We start from the raw sequence: 20,657 nt of genomic DNA on the forward strand, positions 1-20,657 counted from the left end.
TATTGCCATTTTCACAACATTGAGTCTTCCTATCCATGAGCAAGGGATATTCTTCCACTTCTCAAGATCTCTTTTTGTTTCTTGTGGTTATGTTTTGTCATTTTCTCAGCATTTCTTCCCCTAGTTTTGGCTTCTTTTCACTCCATTAAATCTCTTCAGACATCCATTTTGGTGTTTTCTTTATTCCTGTTTTTCTAGGGTGTTTGTTTTGTTTTGTTTATTCCAGTTTGAGAACCATTTTACACAAAGTCAAAGTCACAGTTCAGAACTCAGGGTAGAAAATGGGGTGGGATGTCAGCTCAGGAGATGTCCATGGTCTCGCCTTGGAGCTCCTTAAAGAGGAAGGCGTCCTAGTACTCCTTCATGTACTATGTGGAGTGTGACTCGTCCAGGAACAGCGAATAGACCCTCTTGTTGTCGTCCACCTGCACCTCTGTGCCTTTGTGCCTTTGGCACACCAGCTGGCGGCAGTGATGGCATAGCACAGCGAGGTTTCCAGCCCAATGCGAGGCAGCACCATGTAGGCGTCCTCGCTCATCTTCACGTTCTCCTCCTCACACTGTATGCAGAGGATCTGCTTCATGTCCTTCTTGCCTTAGGGAGAAGTAGAGATGATGACCAGCCATTCAAGTAGGTCAATGGGAATACTGTGCAGGCTCTGGGAGCAGGTGCCCTGGATACGCGTGATGCCACAGTTGGTGGCCATGAAGAGGACTAGTTGAGAAAGGAGAAGCTCTCAATGTCCAGCACGTGGACCTCGTTGATGAACAGCACCTGGAGATGATCTCGGCCTTGCCCGCTTCTCGCCACTCAGCCACCTTGGCATTGGACTTCTGACTCGATCTCCCCTGTGTTGCCCTAGAAGAGTACCAGGAAGCCCTGTATGTGTTGAGTTGCTGACACTGAACTCGTGCAGACACACGGTGCGCACCACCTCTTTGCCCTTCTGCAGCTCCCCATACAGGCACTGCACCAACTGGGAGCCCATAACATCATAGTCTCGGGTTGCGTGAAGGAGTGGTCCAGTCCTGAGATCTTGCCTGTGGCCTTGTCTATGGTGATCACCTCCCAAGCCTGGACCTTATCCTTGGTCAGGGACTCTATTATCTTGGTGCCCAGGTCATAGATGGTCTCCATCACTGTGGTCTTTAGGGTCAGTTTGCCCACCTTGGAGCCCGTCCCCGTGGCTGGCCAGTCAATCTGGATCTCTACTCCCTCCCCTTCAATGATGCCCGTCTCTTCCTTGATGTGGACGCAGATGGAGCGGTTGAAGGCCTGAGTCAGGGCCTTGGCCTTGCTCATCTCCAGGGAGAGGATCTTGCTGTCCGCAATGGCTGTGAAAAGGGTATCTGGGCCCAGGGCTCGGGCCATGCCCATGGCGATGAGGACCATCCGCCCTGCCATCCTTCCTTCTCAGATCGTCTCCAGCACCACACCTGCCGCTCGCCAGGCCACCAGCTTCTCCAACCATGTCCTGCGAGGCCTGCAGTGGCTCCAGGCACCATCCAGCCCCAGGCCCCGATGTGGGAGTGAGCACCAACGTTCAATCCTCGTCACATCGCGGATCCCTGGAATGTTGGTGGTGGCCGCCATGCTTGCCATGATGCTCTTAACCACACCTTCCTGGTTTTTATAATGACATTTTCCTTTTTTTCATAGATCAATGTCCTTGATGTCATCCCACAATTCTGGTCTTTAGTCAGTAGTGTTCAGAAATATTTCCTCTCTCCTTTGCTCATATGCTTTTATCTTGTTTAGAATTTTTTTCTCTTTACTTTCTTTTTATCTTCAGCAACTCCCTATTGTCCTTTCTATAAACCCACCTTACTATTCAGCCTCTGTAATCTGTCTCAAGATCATATAAATATGGTCTTGTAGTAATTAATGAAAATTAGAAAAAAATGATAAAGGTATAATATGGAAATAGTAAAGCTTTTAATTTTAAAAATCTGGGATAAAGCCCATTTTTTTTAATATAGCATATTCTTCCTGTTTAATTTTTTCTCAGTCATTCATTGTTGCACATTTTCCTCCCCACCCCCATTCATTTTTCTCTTTGAAAAGAAAAGGGGGGAAATTCTTTCATTATTATACAATCCCCACCCACCCCCAAGTCCACAGTCCACTTTACTATGCGATAAAGTCCATTTTTAACAGAACAATAAATTTTTAAAATAAATTTTTAAATTTTAATTGTCATTTTAACAAAAGCTTACAGAAAAGTTAAATTTTCATTCATTCATTGTTGCACATTTTACCCCCTCACCCTCCTTTCCCCCTCCCAAAGTTGACTTTTTTCTTTTCATTATTTACAAAATTCTAATACAAACTTGAACAAATTCTTTCTATTTCCTCACACACACCCCAATCAAATTGTATAACCACTGTACACCCACATCCCTCTGCTTCTAGCCTCTCCCACTCCTCCTGGATCCTTATACTCATTCTACAATAATGGTCTTATACAATATTTTTCCTTGTGGGACTGAGTTAGTTCACTCAGCATAATGCCCTTCAGTCCCTCCCAAGTTAGGTAATAATTTACAAAGTTATTGCTCCTGTGTGCTGCATAGTATTCCATTGTTGAGTGTACCATAATTTCTCAATCCATTCATTTGTGGTTGGACATTTGGGCTTTTTCTATGTTCTTGCAATGGTGAATAATGCTGCTATGAACATTAGTGTTCAAATCTCAGTTTGTGCCTCAGTTCTCATATTGTCAAGGTATATTCCAAGTAGTATAGTAGATGGGTTATATGGAATTTCTATGTTCAGCTTTTTAAGGAAGCACCAAACTGCCTTCCAGAATGGTTGTACCATTTTACAATGCCACCAACAATGTATAAGAGTTCCTTTCTTGCCACATCCTCTCCAACATCTATTACTTGCTGCCCTGTTGAACTTTGCCACTCTTACTGGAGTGAGATGGTACCTCATTGTGGCTTTGATTTGCATATCTCTTATTGCCAATTGCCAATGATTTGGAGCATTTATTCATGTGTCTGTTTGCAATTGGAATATCTTCCTCTTTGAAAATTCTGTCTTTAAAAAAAATACAGAATCAAGGAGAAGAATGGTCCAAAAGGAATATATGATTAGGTATTGTATGCATGACAACAGTCTGGAACAAGAGGTACATTGTAAGGTGAACTGGGGGGATGCTGCACATTGTAGAAAATGTGTGATAATGAAGTAATGAATAAAAACTAAGAAAAAACATTGAAAACCTCTTTATCTTAAAAAAAAAACCCACAACCAAAACCCAAAACAGAACACCAACCCCACCACAGAATCAAATGCAAGAAATCAAAAGGGCATCATTTAAGGATGAAGCACAGATGACAAGAAGGGTTAAGAAAGAAGTACAAATGAAAAAGGTAACAATACGTAGGAAGTGGATAGAATGCTGTTACTTTGTGGAGCTTGCAATTAATGCCATAAAACAAAAAGCATTGTTCTGTGGGAATCCAATTTACTTCATCAGCTCTCAGTCAAATCACAACAAAAGTTGAAAATCAGTAAGTAAATGAGTAAGATGAAAAAGTCAGATTTTATGAATCTCAAAATATAATAATGAGTAGTATATTAATTACTAATAGAGTTAATTATATCATTATATCAATATATAGCATTTTATAGCTACCTTCCTCTATTTCTTAGTAAAGAATATGTAATTGTCCATTTTAACAAGATCTAGTGTTTTTCTTTTTCATATGTGTTCCGTCTCATGAGTGGGGAGTTGTGTTTTGAGATTTTTTTCCTCCGCTGTGCAACCCGCTTCAGTGCTTGCAGCCTATGAGCAAGGAGGCCAAGCAATGGTTCAGGGTTACTGTTCACTCTGACAAGGAACACAATGAGAGAGACCTATGGGGTCAGGTCTGCCATAAATGCAAATCCATGCCTACAAGTTGTTGTTTTAAAGCATATGTTATAGATTGTGCTACATAAATTTCTGTATGGAAAAATTAGCAGATATTAAGAGGTATCTGATAATATTTTCTTTGTACTTTGAGGAAATATTAATTCTTTTGTATTTTCTTTCTATTTAGGCCAATTTGCGTAAGAGAATGACTCATTCAGTGCAAACGGATCTTAGTCACATGAGAAGAGAAAATATTTCACAGGTGTACCTTCCAAAGAATGCTGGCACCCAATGTAAGCAGGAAGGCAGCACCCGAGTCCCGAGGCCCCAAATTTACATAGCTGGTCTCCGAGGGGGACTAAATAAAACCACCCACGGAGTCAAGGTGAACTTAACCAGGGCTGTTGATGAAACCTAGTTGGAGACAGCATTTTAAGAGTACCTGCTACCTAATTAAGGACAGTGATATATAGATCTGGCACATTCCAGATTGTGGAAATATTTATGGAGTTCTCATTTCTATGTACTGTGTTGTCAAACTGCTTCAAAATTTAAACAATTTCTTTTGTGTAATACTATTTCATCCTATTAAAATTGGAAGGTAAAACTCTGTTCATTCATTTTCGTTTGTTAGAAAAAGTTTGCTATCACTAAGATTGACATTCTGATGCTATTCAATATTAGTATATTTTAAAATTATTATTGCGGAAATATTTATTTAAAAAAATAATATTTAAGCCTAGTAAATATTTCCAACCTTTCTCACTGTTGTTGTTCTTGTGTACCACTGAGTAGAAACTGACCCATAGCTGACCCTCCAGTGGGATTTTAGAGGCAGACAACCACACGAGAGGAGATTTTGTCCATCTTTCTTCTGCAGAAGAGCTGGTGGATTTGAACTGCATACTTTTGCATTGGTAACATAATTCCTTACCCCTAACCCACCAAACTTCCCATTAACTATTAAAATTTAACACATATTCACTTGATACAACTTTACTAATGTATGGCAGTTAGGATAAGCTTCAAAATTATGTGCTTGAAAAATTTTGCATAAGGGTAGAATGCCTGGCAACACTAAATTATCCCTCAGACTGTAGTTGTGCTTCCAGTTCTGCAGTTTCATCATTGAAGGCTTTGCACCTCATTCTTTTTGTCTTATGTGCATGATTTCTCCACAAAGACAATGTATTTTGGGTCCCAGTATTGGTAGAGGTGGTTGCTGAGAAGTTAATTCCCGTGCATAGTAAGCAAATATGTGCAAAATCAGAACTATTCTGTGGAGTTTTCACACAAGTAATCCAGCCTAAAATATAAAGTTGGAGTGAAAGGGTGTTATCTATATGCATAGAAGGAAGGCCTGTTAATACTACTGTTATAAGAAAAATAGGCACCAATAACTAAAGCAAAACAGGAGGACATAGAGGATTTCTACCAGCTTTTGCAATCTGAAATTGACAAAACATGCACTCAAGATTCATTAATAATTATTGGTGACTGGAATGCAAAAGTTGGAAACAATGAAGGAGGAGGAATGGTAATCAAAAAGTAAAAGTCTTAGTGGCAAAAGTGCAGTGGGACATCAAATGATTAAAATTTGTACAGTCAATGATTTAGTCACAGCAAATACTTTTTAAAAAAACACAAAGGGCATCTTTCCAAAGTCACCTGATGGACTGCATGGGAATCAGATTGACTACAACTGTGAAAAGAATCATTGGAGAATCATTATCAGAGGTTAAACCAGGCCAAGTCATTACTGTGGAACAAACATAAATTACTCATGTGCAAGTTCAAATTGAAGCTGAAGAAAATTATTAAAAGGCCACAAGAACCAAAATAAAACCTTGAGTATACCCTGGCTGAATTTGAAGATCGTGTCCAAGATAGGTTTCAGGCACAGAACACTAATGATTGAAGACCAAATGTGTTATGGGATAACATCAAAGATATCATCCATGAAGAGAGCAAAATGTCATTACAAAGACAGAAGAAGAAAAAAAGGACCAAAATGGATGTCAGATGAGACTCTGAAAATTGCACTAGAGCTTCGAAAAGCCAAACCAAAGTAAAGGAATACCAAAGTAAAAAAAAGATGAACAGAAGAAGATTTCAAAGGACAGCTTGAGAAGACAAAGCAAACATTATAATGGAATATGCATTGAACTGGAGTTAGAAAAGAAAAAGGAAAGAATTCTCTTGACATTTCTTTTTTGTTTGTTTAAATTTTATTTTATTTTATTATTTTTTGTGTATGTACTGTCAAATCAGATCTGACTGGTAAAGGAGGAGATTGCGGATAACATTTCTAAAGTTAAAAGAAAGATAAATTCAAGCCACAAGTTGCAATACTGAAAGGTACTGTGGGCAAAATCCAGGAAGCATCTAGAGAAGATGAAAAGAAAACACAGAGTCACTGTACCAAAGAGAATTAGTTGACACTGAACAATTTCAGGAAAATAAAATAAATAAGAGCCAGTGGTAATGAAGGATGAAGTTCAAACTACACTGAATGCATTGGGAAAAAAATAAAGCCCCAGAAATGGACAGAATACCAATTGATATGTTTCAGCTAACTGATGAAGCCCTAGATGGGCTCATTAGTTTATGCCAGAAAATTTGGAGGACAGCAGGTTGGTTGGTTCATTGAAAGAGATCCATATTTGTTTCCATTTCTGAGAAAGGTGGTCCAACAGAAGTATAAACTATCAAGCAATATCATTAATGTCAAATGCAAGCAAAATATTGCTGAAGATCATCCAAAACTGGCTACAACAGTCCATTAACAGAGAAATGTTGAAGTATAAGCTGGGTTTAGAAGAGGCTGTGGCAGCAGGGGTATAATTGTTGATATCACATAGATCCTGGATGAAAGTGTAGAATACCAGAGAATATCTATTTGTGTTTTATATACTATGCAAAAGCATTTGACTGTGTGGATCATAACAAACTATGGCTAACATAGAGAAGAATGGGAATCCCAGAACACTTAATTATGCTCGTATGCAACTTACATAGCTAGAGTACTGCTTCTTACTCAAGCAGTTGTCCAAATGGAGCAAGGGAACACTGCATGTTTTAAAATCAAGAAAAGGTATAGCATTTCTCCATACCTATTAAAATTTTATGCTGAGCAAATAATTTGAGAAGCTGGATTCTATGAAGAAGAATGTGTCATCAGGGTTAGATGAAGTCTCCTCAACATCCTGCATCATACAGATGACACACCCTTGCTTGCTGCAAGTTATGAAGGTTTGAAATGCCTATTTTAGAAGATCAAAGACTAAAGTCTTCAATATGGATTGCATCTCAATATCAGTAAGACAAAACCCTCACCACTGGCCAACAGGCAATATCATGCTAGATGGAGAAAGAATTGAAATTGTAAATTATTTCATCTTAGTTGAATTCATAATCAACATCCTTGGTACCAACTGTCAGGAAATTAAAAGCTGTTGTGCTGGGCAAGTCCACTGTCAGGATTCTCTCTAACGTAATGAAAAGCAATGATGTTAGTTTGAAGACTAAGGTGCATCTGATTCAAGCCATGGTCATTTCAATCACTTATTCTCCATCTGAGAGCAGACAATGAATAAGGATGACAGATTTATTGATGCCTTTGACTTGTGGTGTCAGAGAAGAGTACTGACTATTCCATGGCCTGCCAAAAGAACAGATACGTCTTAGAAAATTTGCAACCAGAATATTCCTTGAAAGCAAGCATGGCAAATATTAATCTAAAATACTTTGGGCATGTTGTTAGGAGAAACTATTTTTTGGAAAGGAGAATTGTTCTTGGAAAGGTGGAGGCTCAGGGAAAGAGAAGACTCTCAATGAGATGGATTGACACAGTGACTGCAACAGTGGTCTCAAGTGTGTCAGAGATGGTGAGGATAGCAGAGGATAGGACAGGGTTCAGACCTGTTGTTCATAGGGTCACTCTGAGTTGTATTCGACATAATGACACCTAACAACATCAACAACAGCATAGAAGTTTCATGGCTGTGATTTTTTGAAAGCACGTTGCCAACCCTGTCTTCTATCAGGCATCTGGGCAGGTTTGAACCACCAACCTTTGACTACTATTTAAGCATTTAACATATGTTTCCACTGTAGGACCCTCTGGTGTATGAATTGTAAACAGTTCTCTTTTAGAGTTGTAGTTTTATTACTGTTTTGCTAACTTCTAATACAAACCTGTGGACAATAAAGGATCCAGGATGGAATGTCTTACTTTAACTTACTTTAGTTGCTAGAGGGTTATTTATATTTTACTTATTTTTTTCTACACAAGTTATTTTGTGGTGTTCAAATGGCTTTTCTAAATATTCACTTTAACTTTGCTATGTGTATGGGTGGGAATAAATTAATAGGTATGTTAGGCTGTCCACAAGGGGATTGACTGGTTTTACCACTAAATCGAGCAGGTTCAGTGATAGATTTTGAGAATCTCACCACGAGCAAGGAAGTAGAGAATGCAGTGCACCATTCAGGACCAGCTGGACCTTTGGGAGGGTACAGCTGCCACAGCAGAGAACCAGAGACCTGACTTGAGACAAAGCTGACCTTGAGACTACTGCCCTGATCTGGAACCTTCACCCACTTTTGTTAGAGGACTGAGGGTGGAGCCATAACCAGCAGATCTAAGAGCTTTGTAACACTGACCTAAAGTTATAAGGTTGAAGACTACAGGACCTGAAAGCACGCTTTAGAAACTGTCTTCACTGAGAAATTGTATCCTGTTAACTTCCCTAAAAAACCCTATAATTGTATGATTGCATGTGTTCTGTGATAGTAATTCAGTAAACCAGTAAGACTGGTGTTGGAATTAGAAGGAGGTACAGAAGAATGGGGGACATGTCTGTCCTCATGGGAGTTGGATTTGTGGTGTGTCTATTGTTGCTGGGGACAGTTCCCCTTTGTGGAGTTACTAGAGGACTACCAGTTCTTCTTTGTTCCCACTTTTACATTCCAATTCCCCATTATCTTTAATGAGACTTGATTACATGTTTGCTCAATTTCAGACTGCAATTATTGGTCGAAACCTCAATTTTCTTATATTTGGCCAAAGTTTTTGGTGGATATATTTAATTAATGGTTATATTAGCAGGTCTTCCTTCTATGCATATGGATAGTATTCTATCACTCACAGCATTGTACTTCAGGATTAATCTTGAAATGGTCTTTTTTTACTATGAGGGTGCTTGCTATAAAAGATCAAAGACTAAAACCTGTGATATGAATTGCATCTCAATAGCAAAGAAAAGAAAAAACTATCCACTGGGCCAAAAAATAACATCATGATAGATGAAGAAAAGATTGAAGTTGTCAATGATTTCATCTTCTGTGGATCCATAATCAATACCACTACCAGCAGTCAACAAATTAAAAAAAAACTTACCACACTGGGAAAATCTGCTGTCAGAGACCTCTCCAAAGTGCTGAAGAGTAAGCACATCAATTTAAAACTAATGTGTGCCTGATTCAAGTCATAGGTGTTTTGTTTTGTTTTCATTTACTTGACATGTATCTGAAAGCTGGGCAATGAGTAATGTGACAAAATAAAAACTGATGCCTCTGTGTGTGTGTGTGTGTGTGTGTGTGTGTGTGTGGTGTTGCAGATGAGTATGGAATATCCCATGAACTGCCAAAACAATAAATATGTCTTGAAGAAAGTGCAACTGGGATTCTCCTTGGAAGCAAGGATGGTGAAGCTTCATCTCATATATTTTGGGCATGTTGTTGGACGGGCCAGTCTTTGAAGAAGTACATCATTCTTAGAAAGACAGTGTGTCAGCATGAGAGAGGAAGGACCCTCACCATAATGGATTGACATAATGACTATAATAACGGACTCAGGTATATCAGAAACGGTGAGGATGACACAGGATACAGCTAGGTTCAGAGCTGTTGTTCATAGAGTGCCTATGAATTGCAGTCAACTCTACAACACATCACAACAATGCTTTTATATCAATTTTCCATAAATAATTGTACTTTAAATGTCCAATATATCTACTTCTGTGTTTCTGAGGCTTTGAGACTTGTAGTGCAAATTGATGGTAAAGGTAGGCTGTTTGGTTGTTAAGGGGCAAGACCTGGGGTTACCTGTGTCTGAAGGAGGTGAGCTGATTATAATTTATACTATATTTTACTTATAGAAATTGAAATTTATCCACTCAGTAATCTTAATTTCATTCTACAGGATTTCTAAATACAGATAGAATGGTTGGTAAGTCATTTGGTTACAGCATGTAGAATTGCCTATTGAATAAAGTGCCAAATTCAATTTGAAAAGACGAATTTAATATCAGGAACTTGGCTGGTCAGTACAACAGAATAAGAATAAAGTGAGATAGACCAGATGGTAAGCATATCTTCTCCAGGGACCTCCACAGTGCCCCAACTTCATGAGACTCTTCAGACCACTTACTCACTGAAGTGTCTAAAAGTTACTCCACTTTCAACAGGTAATGTTGTTGTTGTTGTTATGTGATGTTGAGCCATGACTCATAGTAGCCCTGTGCATAATAGCTCTGAATCTTGCTCTATCCTGAGCCAATCGCATTGTTTCTAACACACCTACCCCCATTACCTCAGTTACTGTGTCAATGCATTTCATCTGGGGTCTTCCTCTCCTGTGCTGTCCCTCCATCCTTTCAAGCAGGATTTCCTTCTTCTCCAAGGACTAGTCTGTCCTGGCAACATGCCCAAAGTATGTGAGATGGAGCTTCAAAATCCTTGTCTCTGGGGAGCTCTGGTGGCCTAGTGGCAAGGAACTGCAACTACAATCCCAGAGGCACACGGTTCGAATCCACCAGATGCTCTGCCGGGGAAGGAGGGACAATCTCCTCCTGTACCAGTCAGATCTGATTTGACGGTACACACACACACACACACACACACACACACACACACACTTTGTCTCCAAGGATCAGCTTGGTTTCACCTTCTTCCAGACAGACCTGTTTGGTCTCTTGGCAGTCTATGTGTATTCAGTACTCTTCTCCATTACTCAAAGGCATCATTTCCTCTTCTGTCATCTTTAGTCATTGTCAAGCTCTTTGATGCATAGTGAAAAATTGTGAAGACTGTGACCTGAGTTAGGTGCACCCTAGCCTCTAGACTGACATCATTGCTCTTCATTCTGGAGAGGTTCCTGACAGCAAATTTTCCTGATGCAGTTTATCTTTTGATCTCCTGACTTCTGGTGCCAAGATTGTTGATTGTGGAACCAAACAAACTAAAACTATTAACAATCTCTATCTCTTTCATATGTCGTGGTGCTGCCAATTGGCCCAGTGGTGAGAATCTTTGACTTTTTTATATTGAGCTTCAATTCATATTATAGACTACAGTTTTTTACTTTCTGCAGCAAATGCTTTAGGTTCTCCTCAGTTTCAACTAGCAAGGTTGTATCATTTGCATAATGCAAGCTGTTGAGGAGTCTTCTTCCAACTGAATGCCACATTCTTCCTCACAGAGCCCAGGCTCCTGAATGATCTGTTCTGCATACAGGTTGAAAAAGTCTGGAAAGAGGATGCATCCCTGATGCACTCCTTTCCTCATTTTGAACAATGCATCTTTTACCTTGCTATGTTCTGAGGACTGCACCCCGGTCCAAGTACAGGTTTCGCATGAGCATAATCAAGTGTTCTAGGATTCCCATTCTTCTCAAGGTTAGTCACAATTTGTTGTGATCCACACAGTCTAATACCTTTACACAATCAATGAAACACAGACATTCCTCTGGTACTCTACTCTCAGCCAAGATCCATTTAACATTGGTGATGATGTTCCAAGTTACAATAATTAAACATGCTATAGGCAGAATATTGAATGATACAGAAAGCATCAAAGGAAGATTGAAGGAGAACACAAAGTCACTGTTCAAAAAAGAATTGACTGACACAGAAGAATTTAGTGAAACAATATATGATCGGTAGGTAAATAGTGTTGAAGGAGGAAGTTTAAGCTGCTCTGAAGGAATAGGCAAAAAACAAGGCCCTAAGAATTGATGAAATATCAATTTACATAGTTCAACAGATAGATGCAGCTGTGGACATACTCACCAGGTTGTGCCAAGAAATCTGGAGGACAATTACCTGGCCAAATGACTGGAAGAGATCCATATTTATTCCCATTCCAAAAAATGGTGATTTGACAGAGTATGGAAATTCACAATCAGTAATATCACATACAGCAAAATCCTGCTAGAACAACAACACATCAACAGAGAACTGCCAGAAATACAAGCTGGGTCTGCAAGAGGCCATGACACTGGGCTTATCATCAATGGGTAATATACTGGACTAACTTTTTCTACAAAACCTATTTTACCTTCTATATATTTACCTTATTAGTTTATTTATCTCTCCTAGTACAGTGAAAATTGACATTAACATACCCTATTTTTTTAGTTCTTTTAAAAAAACTTTTTAAATATAAAATTTTACAATTTTTAATTTTTAAAATTTTTTTTACAGTTCCTTCTTTTTATTAATTTTAATGGAAGTTTACAGAGACTTAGGGTTTCCAGTCATTCATTGTTGCACTTTTCAGCCTGCCCACCTCCCCCCACCCAATTCACTCTTCTCCTTGAAAAGTAAAAGAAAAACTCTTTCATTGTCGTACAATCCCTCTCCCCAAGTCCACTCCACTGTGCAGCCTTCATTCTGGACTCCTGTCATGACAATAATACCCAATCATATATCCCTTTCAAACAGTTCTATCCCTCATCGGTTTCAATGCAATTTAAAGATACCTTCTGGTATCTTTAGGAATTGCAGTGTCACTTCTTAAGTAGGCCACCAGAGCTCCTCTCTTATATCTTTAGTAATATGGAAATAATTATGTTAAAAAATAGTACAATGAGGGGAGCTCTGGTGGCCTAGTGGCAAGGAGCTGCAACTACAATCCCAGAGGCAAACGGTTTGAATCCACCAGATGCTCTGCCGGGGAAGGAGGGACAATCTCCTCTTGTACCAGTCAGATCTGATTTGATGGTTCACGCACACAAAATAATAAAAAGGAAAAAAAATTTAAAAAAATAGTACAATGTAGATGGCACTTGAAGACATTATGCTGGGTGAAGCAGATCAATCACAGACAGATTGTATGCTTTTGCTTAAATAAAATGAAAAGAAAAGACAAATGTATAGATGACAAATTTTATTACTTGTTAGCAGAGGCAGGAAGAAAGAGAGGAGAGAGGGTAAATTGTCATATAGCACTGCTAGTTTTGGTTAACAGTGTTAGGGGAAAATCATATTGAAGGTAGGGATACACAATGGATTGATGTAATTGCTGTGAATATGTTGCACACTTGTAAAACGTTGAATTAACCTTGCAAATTTATTTTGGGTGTTTAACTAATAGCAGAATGATGAGTAATTTCCTTAAACTGTCATGGAAACAATTATATTTAGGTTATCTGCATTTGTCCACATTTTCTTTATGATAACATATTTATTGTGCTTTAATGTTTAACACACTTAAAAATCTATGACGTAGATCCTATGTTTGAATTAAAGTATAACTTCATTAAGCCTTTTGATATTTACTTTCTGCTCGCTCTTATTTAATGACACACATTTTTTTCCTTAACATCAGACTTTGGTTTATATGCACTATATTGAAACTAGAATGACCTTCATGACTGAACAAAGAACAAAGTAAACAGAGTACAAGGAAATATTGCAGCTTAATCATGACAGCTGGGAATATTAAACACCCACTGACTGCCGTCAAGTCACAATAATTCCAGCTCATGGTGACCCTTTATTTGATTCCAAGGCTGTAATTGCTATGGAAGTATGTTGTCCATCTTTCTCCTGTAGACATTCTAGTGGATTCATCACACTAACTTAGTTAGCAGTGAAACATCTAAGACACCATGCCAATGGAGCTTATCCAGGAATATCGGTAGGATCTCAAATGGTAATAAAAATTAGTTTCTTGAAGCAAACCGTAAGGTTAAATTATGTAAGTTCTATTGCTGCTTGCATGATAGGGATTGCTGCTTCTTGTTTTAAATAGAATTATGTAAAACTATAGGCACAAATTAAATAAACATTAAATTGATTTTTTTTCTTCTAAGAATTGTTGTTGTCAAGTCACCTGCAACTCATAAAGATTCTCATAGAGCTATGTACAATAGCTCTGAACTCTGTCCTGTCCTGAGCCAATCTCACTAACTCTAACACACTTACCCCCATTGCCCTAGTTACTGCATAAGTCCACTTCATCCAAGGTCTTCCTCTCCTGTGCTGTCCCTCCACCTTTCCAACCACGATGTCCTTATCCAAGGACCCGGTCCCTCTTGGCCATGTGTCCAAAGTATGTTAGATGAAGCCTCAAAATCTCTGCCTCCAAAGAGAAGCTTGACTTTACTCTCTCCAAGGCAAAACTATTTGTTCCCTTTGTGGTCCATAGTCCAGTACCACAGCTCAAAGTCATTGATTCTTTCTTGGTCATCCTTAGTATTGTCTAATTCTCTGAAGCATAACAAGTAATTGCAAAAACAAAACAAAAAACAAGTAATTGCAAAGACCATAGCCTGGATCAGTTTTTCTTTGGTGTCTAGACTGACATCATTGCTCTTTAGCACTTTGGAGAGGTCCCCGACAGCAGACTTCCCCAATACAATTCGTCTTTTGATTTCCTCACAGCTGGTGCTAAGAGTGTTGGTTGTGAAACTGAGCAAGCTGAAATTGTTCTTAACAACCTCAACTCTTCTCCATCTATCATAGTGCTGCAAATTGGCCCAGTGGCAAGAATCTTTGGCTTCTTGATGTTCAGCTTCAATTTATATTGAAGACTGCAGTCTTGGAAAAAGCTTCAGGTTCTCCTCAGTTTCGGCAAGCAGGGTTGTGTTATCTGCATAACGCAGATTATTGAGGAGACTTCCTTCAATCCTGATGGCTACTACATTCCTCCTCGTAAGGACCAGCCCCCGAATTATCTTTTCTGCATACAAATTGAAAAGGTATGGAAACAGTATGCATCCCTGACACACTCCTTTCCTGATTTTGAACCAAGCAGTGGTTTCCTTTCTTTGTTCTGTCCACCGTTTCTTGAACCACATATGGGTTTCACATGAGCACAATCAAGTATTCTGTGATTCCAGTTTTTCTCAAGGTTACCCATAATTTGTGATGATTCACACAGTAAAATTTCTTTGTGTTGTCAATTAAACACAGACAGACGTTTCTCTGGTACTCTTTACTTTCAGCCAAGATCCATCTGACCTTGGCGATAATGTCTCTATTGCCTCTTCTAACTAAACCCAACTTGTATATCTGATAGTTCAATATACTGTTCCAGTTGTTTTTAGATAACCTTTAGTAGGATTTTGTTTGTATGTGTTATCAGTGATATTGTTTATGAATTTTCACACTGTTGAGTCATCTCTTTTAGAATGGGAATAAATATGGATCTCCTACAGTCAGTTGGCCAGGTGGTTGTCCTCCAGATTTCTTGAAACAACCTGGTAAGCATATCCAGGACAGTGTATGTTTGTTGAAATATGTCAATTGGTATCAATTCCTGTGCCCTTATTTTTTGCCAATTCCTTCAGAATAGCTTGAACTTCCTCCTTTATCACTATTGCCTCTTCAAAGTGAAAAAGTAAAGATTGTTGTTTTTAAGTGCCCTCAAGTTGCTTGTGATTCGTAACAATCCTATGTACAACAACTCTGAACCCTGCTCTATCTTGTGCCAACCTCACAGTCTCTGACACACCCAACCCCATTACCCTAGTCAGTGAGTCAATTCATCTCATCAAGTGTCATCCTCTCTTGTGCTGTCTCTCCACCCTCCCAAGCATGATGTCCCTCTCCAAGGACTGGTTCCTCCTTGCAATATGCCCAGAGTAAAGATCTGCTTAATTAAGAATGTAAATAAATACCTTATTGCTCGTTCATCAGGCAAGAATAACGCACGTAGATAAATCTGAGTGCAAAGATAAGCAGAAATAATAATAGCACATACTTCTCTATGAAGCATAAAAACAACCCCTATTTTGGATTATTTATTTTCAAATCACTGAAAACTTCATTCTCTAAAGTCATAAATGATCAGCTTTGCTATTTGAAATAATGTAAGGATGTAATGACAATGGAAAGAAGCCTCAATTTCCAAACTCCATGCCATGATTCATTTTGGTAGGGTTTTTAAACACAGCATTCCACATATGCTGTCAGTCTGTCATACTGTTGTGGCGTTACGTGTTGTTGTGATGCTGGAAGGTATGCCGTTATCATTCCAAATGATAATAGGGGCATGTGTGTTGAACAGGTTTCCATGCAGCTTCCTAACCAGGACAAACTAGGAAGCAGGACTCGACATCTTTTTCTGAAATAATGTGTCTTTGAAACTTCTATGAATAACTGTGGAACATGTGCCTGAGGTTAGAAAGCACTCAAACTGTAACTAGACAAGACCTAACTCCTCCAAATACAGTGTACCTTAATGACATTCACCCAATGAAGGACCTTCATCTGCTGATATGAACCTTCAAAATTAGGAGAAACAACTAACCGCATACATACATTAACATTTGAAACATAGAATGTATGGAGTATGAATCTAGGAAAATTGGAAGGTATCAAAAAAGAAATGCTTAAAGATTGGTCTCATTGTCGTTGAAGCACAATGCTAGAATAATACTCTTACACATACTAAGAAGACCTGTGAATATGTTTATCATGCAAATGTATGCACTAATCACTAAAGCCAAAGATCAAGGAATGAAGGATTTCTACCAACTTTGCAGTCTAAAATTAATCAAACAGGCAATTAAGATGCCTCAAAAAAATTGCAGTGCAAAAATTGGAAATGAAAAAGGATGGGTAGCTGGAAAATAAAGGTTCTTCATAATAGAGACTATAGATGGCATGATAGAATTAAAATTGACTATTTATTCCTTGTAAATAACATTAAAAAGATAAAGGTGACTATAATGTTAAGACACTGCACTGCAATATTGCAGGTCATCAGCTGCTCTGCTGGAAAAAGACAGGTGATCTCCTCCTGTGCAATTAACTGCCTCTGAAAACCCACCAGAGAGTCAGCTGTGGGTTGGTTCCAGCTCAACAGTTCACAACAGCGACAACAACATACATATGTAACTCACCTGATTACTTAGTGGAATATGCAAAAATCAGATGGAGTATATCTATGGAAAAAGATGGTGGAGAAACTCAATATTAACAGTCAGAACAAGGCCAGAGGCTGACTGTTGGAATAGACCATCAGTTGCTCCGATGAAAGTTCAAATTGAAAATGAGGAAAATTAGCATAAATCTATAGGAGCTGAAATACGATCTTGAATATATCAGATTTGATTTAAGAAATTATCTCTTGAATAAATTTGAAGCATTGAACACTAATGATTGAAGACTAGATAGATTTTGGAATGATATCAAGGAAATAATACATAAAGCAAAAGGTCCTTTAAAGGACCTTTTTATTTCTACAGAAAAGAAACAAAACATCAAAGCAGATTTCAAAAGAGACTCTGAAAGGAGCCCTGGTTGCAGAGTGATTATAAGCATTCAACTGCTCAACAAAAGGTTAGCAGTTCTGAAACTTACATTTGAACATAGTGGAGTTAAAGTAAAAGGAAGACATAATGAAGGATGAATACTGAACAGAAGCTTCAAAGGGCAGATAGAAGGCAAAGCAAAATATTATTATGAAATATACCAAGATCTGGAGTTTGAAAACCAAAGAGGAAGAAATTAATAATTTCTCAAACTGAAGTGGGGGGAATCACTCCTCAAGTTGCAATACTGAAGAATTCAATGGACAAAATACAGAATTATGCAGAAAGTAAAGAAAATGGGAGACATACTAAGAATCATCAGACTAAGAAGAAATGGAGAAAACGTTGAAGTCATTCATGATTTCACTTACTTGAATTCAAAATCAACATCTATGGAACCAGCATTTCAGAAATCAGGACTTACTACATTGGGAAAATCTACTGTCAAGCACATTTCAAAGTGCTAAAGAGCAAGAAGTTGGTTTCAAGTAAATATATTTTCAACTTCTTCATATGCACATGAAAGTTGTGAAATTAATAAGGAGGACCAAAGGAAGATCAATTTAATGGCTTAAAGTTTTGGTAAAGAATGTTGATGATGAAGTGGAATGGCAAGAGACTAAACAAAGACCTTCTTTAGTCTTGGAACTAGTCTGGATTGGAAAAAAGTGCAACTTTTTAGAGGTGAAGATGCTAAGACTGTCACATATTTTGGACATGTTATCAGGACATCATCCTTGGAAAAGCAGAGTGTGAGTTAAAGAGGGAAAGGCCTCACGAGATGGAGTGGCACAATGTCTATAACAATGTAAATACAGATAAATTAGGAGGATGCTAAAGGACCTAAGAGGATTTCTTCTATTGAACATATGGTGATTATAAGTCAAAGTAATTTTGACGATACTGGAAGAGATCCATGTTTGTTTCCATTCCCAAGGAAGGTGCTCCAACAGCATGTGAAAATTATCAAACAAAATCATAATATCACATGCAAGCAAAATATTGTTAACTAAAAAAAAAAAAAAGGAAAAAGCTGTAACAGTACATTGACAGAGAACTGCCAGAAGTTCAAGCTTGATTTAGAAAAGGCACGGCAACAGGGATATCATTGCTGATGTCATATGCATCTTGTTTGAAAGTAGAGCTATCTGTATTTCATTGACTAGGCAAAGACATTTAACTATGTGGATCATAACAAACTATGGCTAACATTGAGACGAGTGCAAATTCAAAACATTTAATTTTGCTTATATGAAACTTGCCAACAATCAACACTCTTGGCACCAGCAGCCAGAAAATCAAAAGACTAATTGCATTTGGGAAATCTGCCATCAGGGACCTCTCCAAAGTGCTAAAGAGCAACAATGTCAGTAAAGAGACTAAGGTGCACCTGATACGGGCCATGGTCTTTGCAATTACTTACTATGCATCAGAGAGCTGGATAGTGACTAAGGATGACAGAAGAAAAATTGATGCCTTTGAGTTTTGGTGCTGGAGAAGAGTGTTGTACATATCATGGGCTACCAAGAGAATAAATAGGTCCATCTTGGAGAGGGTGAAACCAAGCTGCTTCTTGGAGGCAAGGATTTTGAAGCTCTGTCTCACAAACTTTGGGCATGAGGCCAGGAGGCAGCAGTTTTTGGAAAAGAAAAACATGCTTGGAAGGGTGAAGGGACAGTGCAGAAGAGGAAACCCCAAATAAGATAGATTGACACAGTACTGGGGTAATTAGGGTAAGTGTGTCAGAAACTGTAAGACTGGCTCAAGATAGGACTGGGTTCAGAGCTATTGTACATAGGGTCATTATGAGTCACAGGTTACTTGATAGCACATAACAACATACCTAGACCAAGAAGCTATCGTCTAAACAAAGCATGGCTTAAAATCAAGAAAGGTGTTAGGGCTATGTACATTATATGTTCAATCTGTGGGCTGAGCAAATAATTTGAGAAACAACTTTATGAAGAAGAATGTGGCATTGGAGTCAGAGGAAGACTCATTAACAACCTGTTGTTATACAGACACAACCTTATTTGCTGAAAGTGAGAAGGACTTGAAGCAGTTGATGAAGATCAAAGAATACAGCTTTCAATATGTATTACATCAAACATCAGGAAAATAAAAATCCTCACAACTAGGCTAATAGCATTATTATATAGAGAGAAAAGTTTGATGCTGCCAATGATCTAATCTTAATTAGATCCTCAATCAACATTCTTGGTACTTGCAAAGTGCCATCAAGTATGCCACTGCCCCATGAACAGCCAACCTTCCCTATCCTGTGCCATCCTCAACAAATCTGGCATGCTAGAGCTTATCGCTGAAGTGACCATGTAAATCCAACTCATGGGGGTCTTCCTCTCCTTTGCTGATCTTTCTAAGTATTATGTCTCTTTTCAAGGACTAGCCTTGCCTTGCTACATCTCCACAATATGAAAGACAAAGCTTTGTCATCTTTGTCTCCAAAAACGCAGGGTACAGCCCCTTTTCCAAGATATATGTTTGTTCTTTTGGCAATCCATTGGATATTCAGTACCTTTTTCCAGCACCACAACTCAAAGGCATCAATTCTTCCGCCATCCTTATTGATTGTCTGGCTCTCTGATGCATAGCAAGTGATTGAGAAGAACATAGATGTGAATCAGGTGCACCTTAATTTTTTTTTAAATTTTAATTTGGTTTGTTTATTTTTCATTTCAATGAACATCTACAGAGATTTTGGAATTCAATTCATTCATTGTTGCACCCTTCTCCCCACACAAACCCCCCCACCTCCACCCGCACCCCCCCCCATTTGCTACTCTCCTTGAAAAGCAAAAGAAAAACTCCCTCATTGGTACACAATACCCCTCCACCTCCCCAAACCCCACCCCCTACCCGCAAATATAATCCACTCTGCAACCCTCATTGCATACTCCTACAATAAAAATAATGCCCTAAAATAGAATACTTTTACACTATTCTCTCCCCCATAGGCTTCAATGCCGTAAACATATTTCATCCCGTTTTTCTCAGTCTTACCCCACCCCAGTGCCAGCCTCATTCTACAACAGTGGCACCATATCGAATTTGTCCCTTTGTGACTGAGATACCTCACTCAGCATAATGTTCTCCAGGGTCACCCATTTTGAATAATATTGCTTGAGTTCCTTGTTCTTCAATGCAGCATAGTATTCCATTGTGCGAATATACCACAGCTTCTCTACCCATTCGTTTGTTGACGGGCATTTAGATTGTTTCCAACTCCTT

The 20,657-nt window shown here is 38.6% G+C and overlaps 1 protein-coding gene and 1 pseudogene across 1 annotated transcript in view; one reads left to right on the forward strand and one right to left on the reverse strand.

Moving 5' to 3' along the window:
- LOC102853992 (UPF0704 protein C6orf165 homolog) overlaps positions 1–4,280 on the forward strand; it is a 119,461-nt gene extending 115,181 nt beyond the window's left edge. Inside the window, exon 12 of the mRNA XM_006902039.1 lies at positions 4,050–4,280. Within this exon, the coding sequence (XP_006902101.1) occupies positions 4,050–4,280 (231 nt within the window). The remainder of the gene's footprint in view (positions 1–4,049) is intronic.
- Positions 300–1,602, reverse strand: LOC102849474 (annotated as a pseudogene).
- Positions 4,281–20,657: the final 16,377 nt, after the last annotated feature.

This window comes from Elephantulus edwardii, unplaced genomic scaffold, assembly GCF_000299155.1.
Source record: "Elephantulus edwardii isolate Elephantulus edwardi_28Jun2011 unplaced genomic scaffold, EleEdw1.0 scaffold00360, whole genome shotgun sequence".
NCBI lineage: Eukaryota > Metazoa > Chordata > Mammalia > Macroscelidea > Macroscelididae > Elephantulus > Elephantulus edwardii.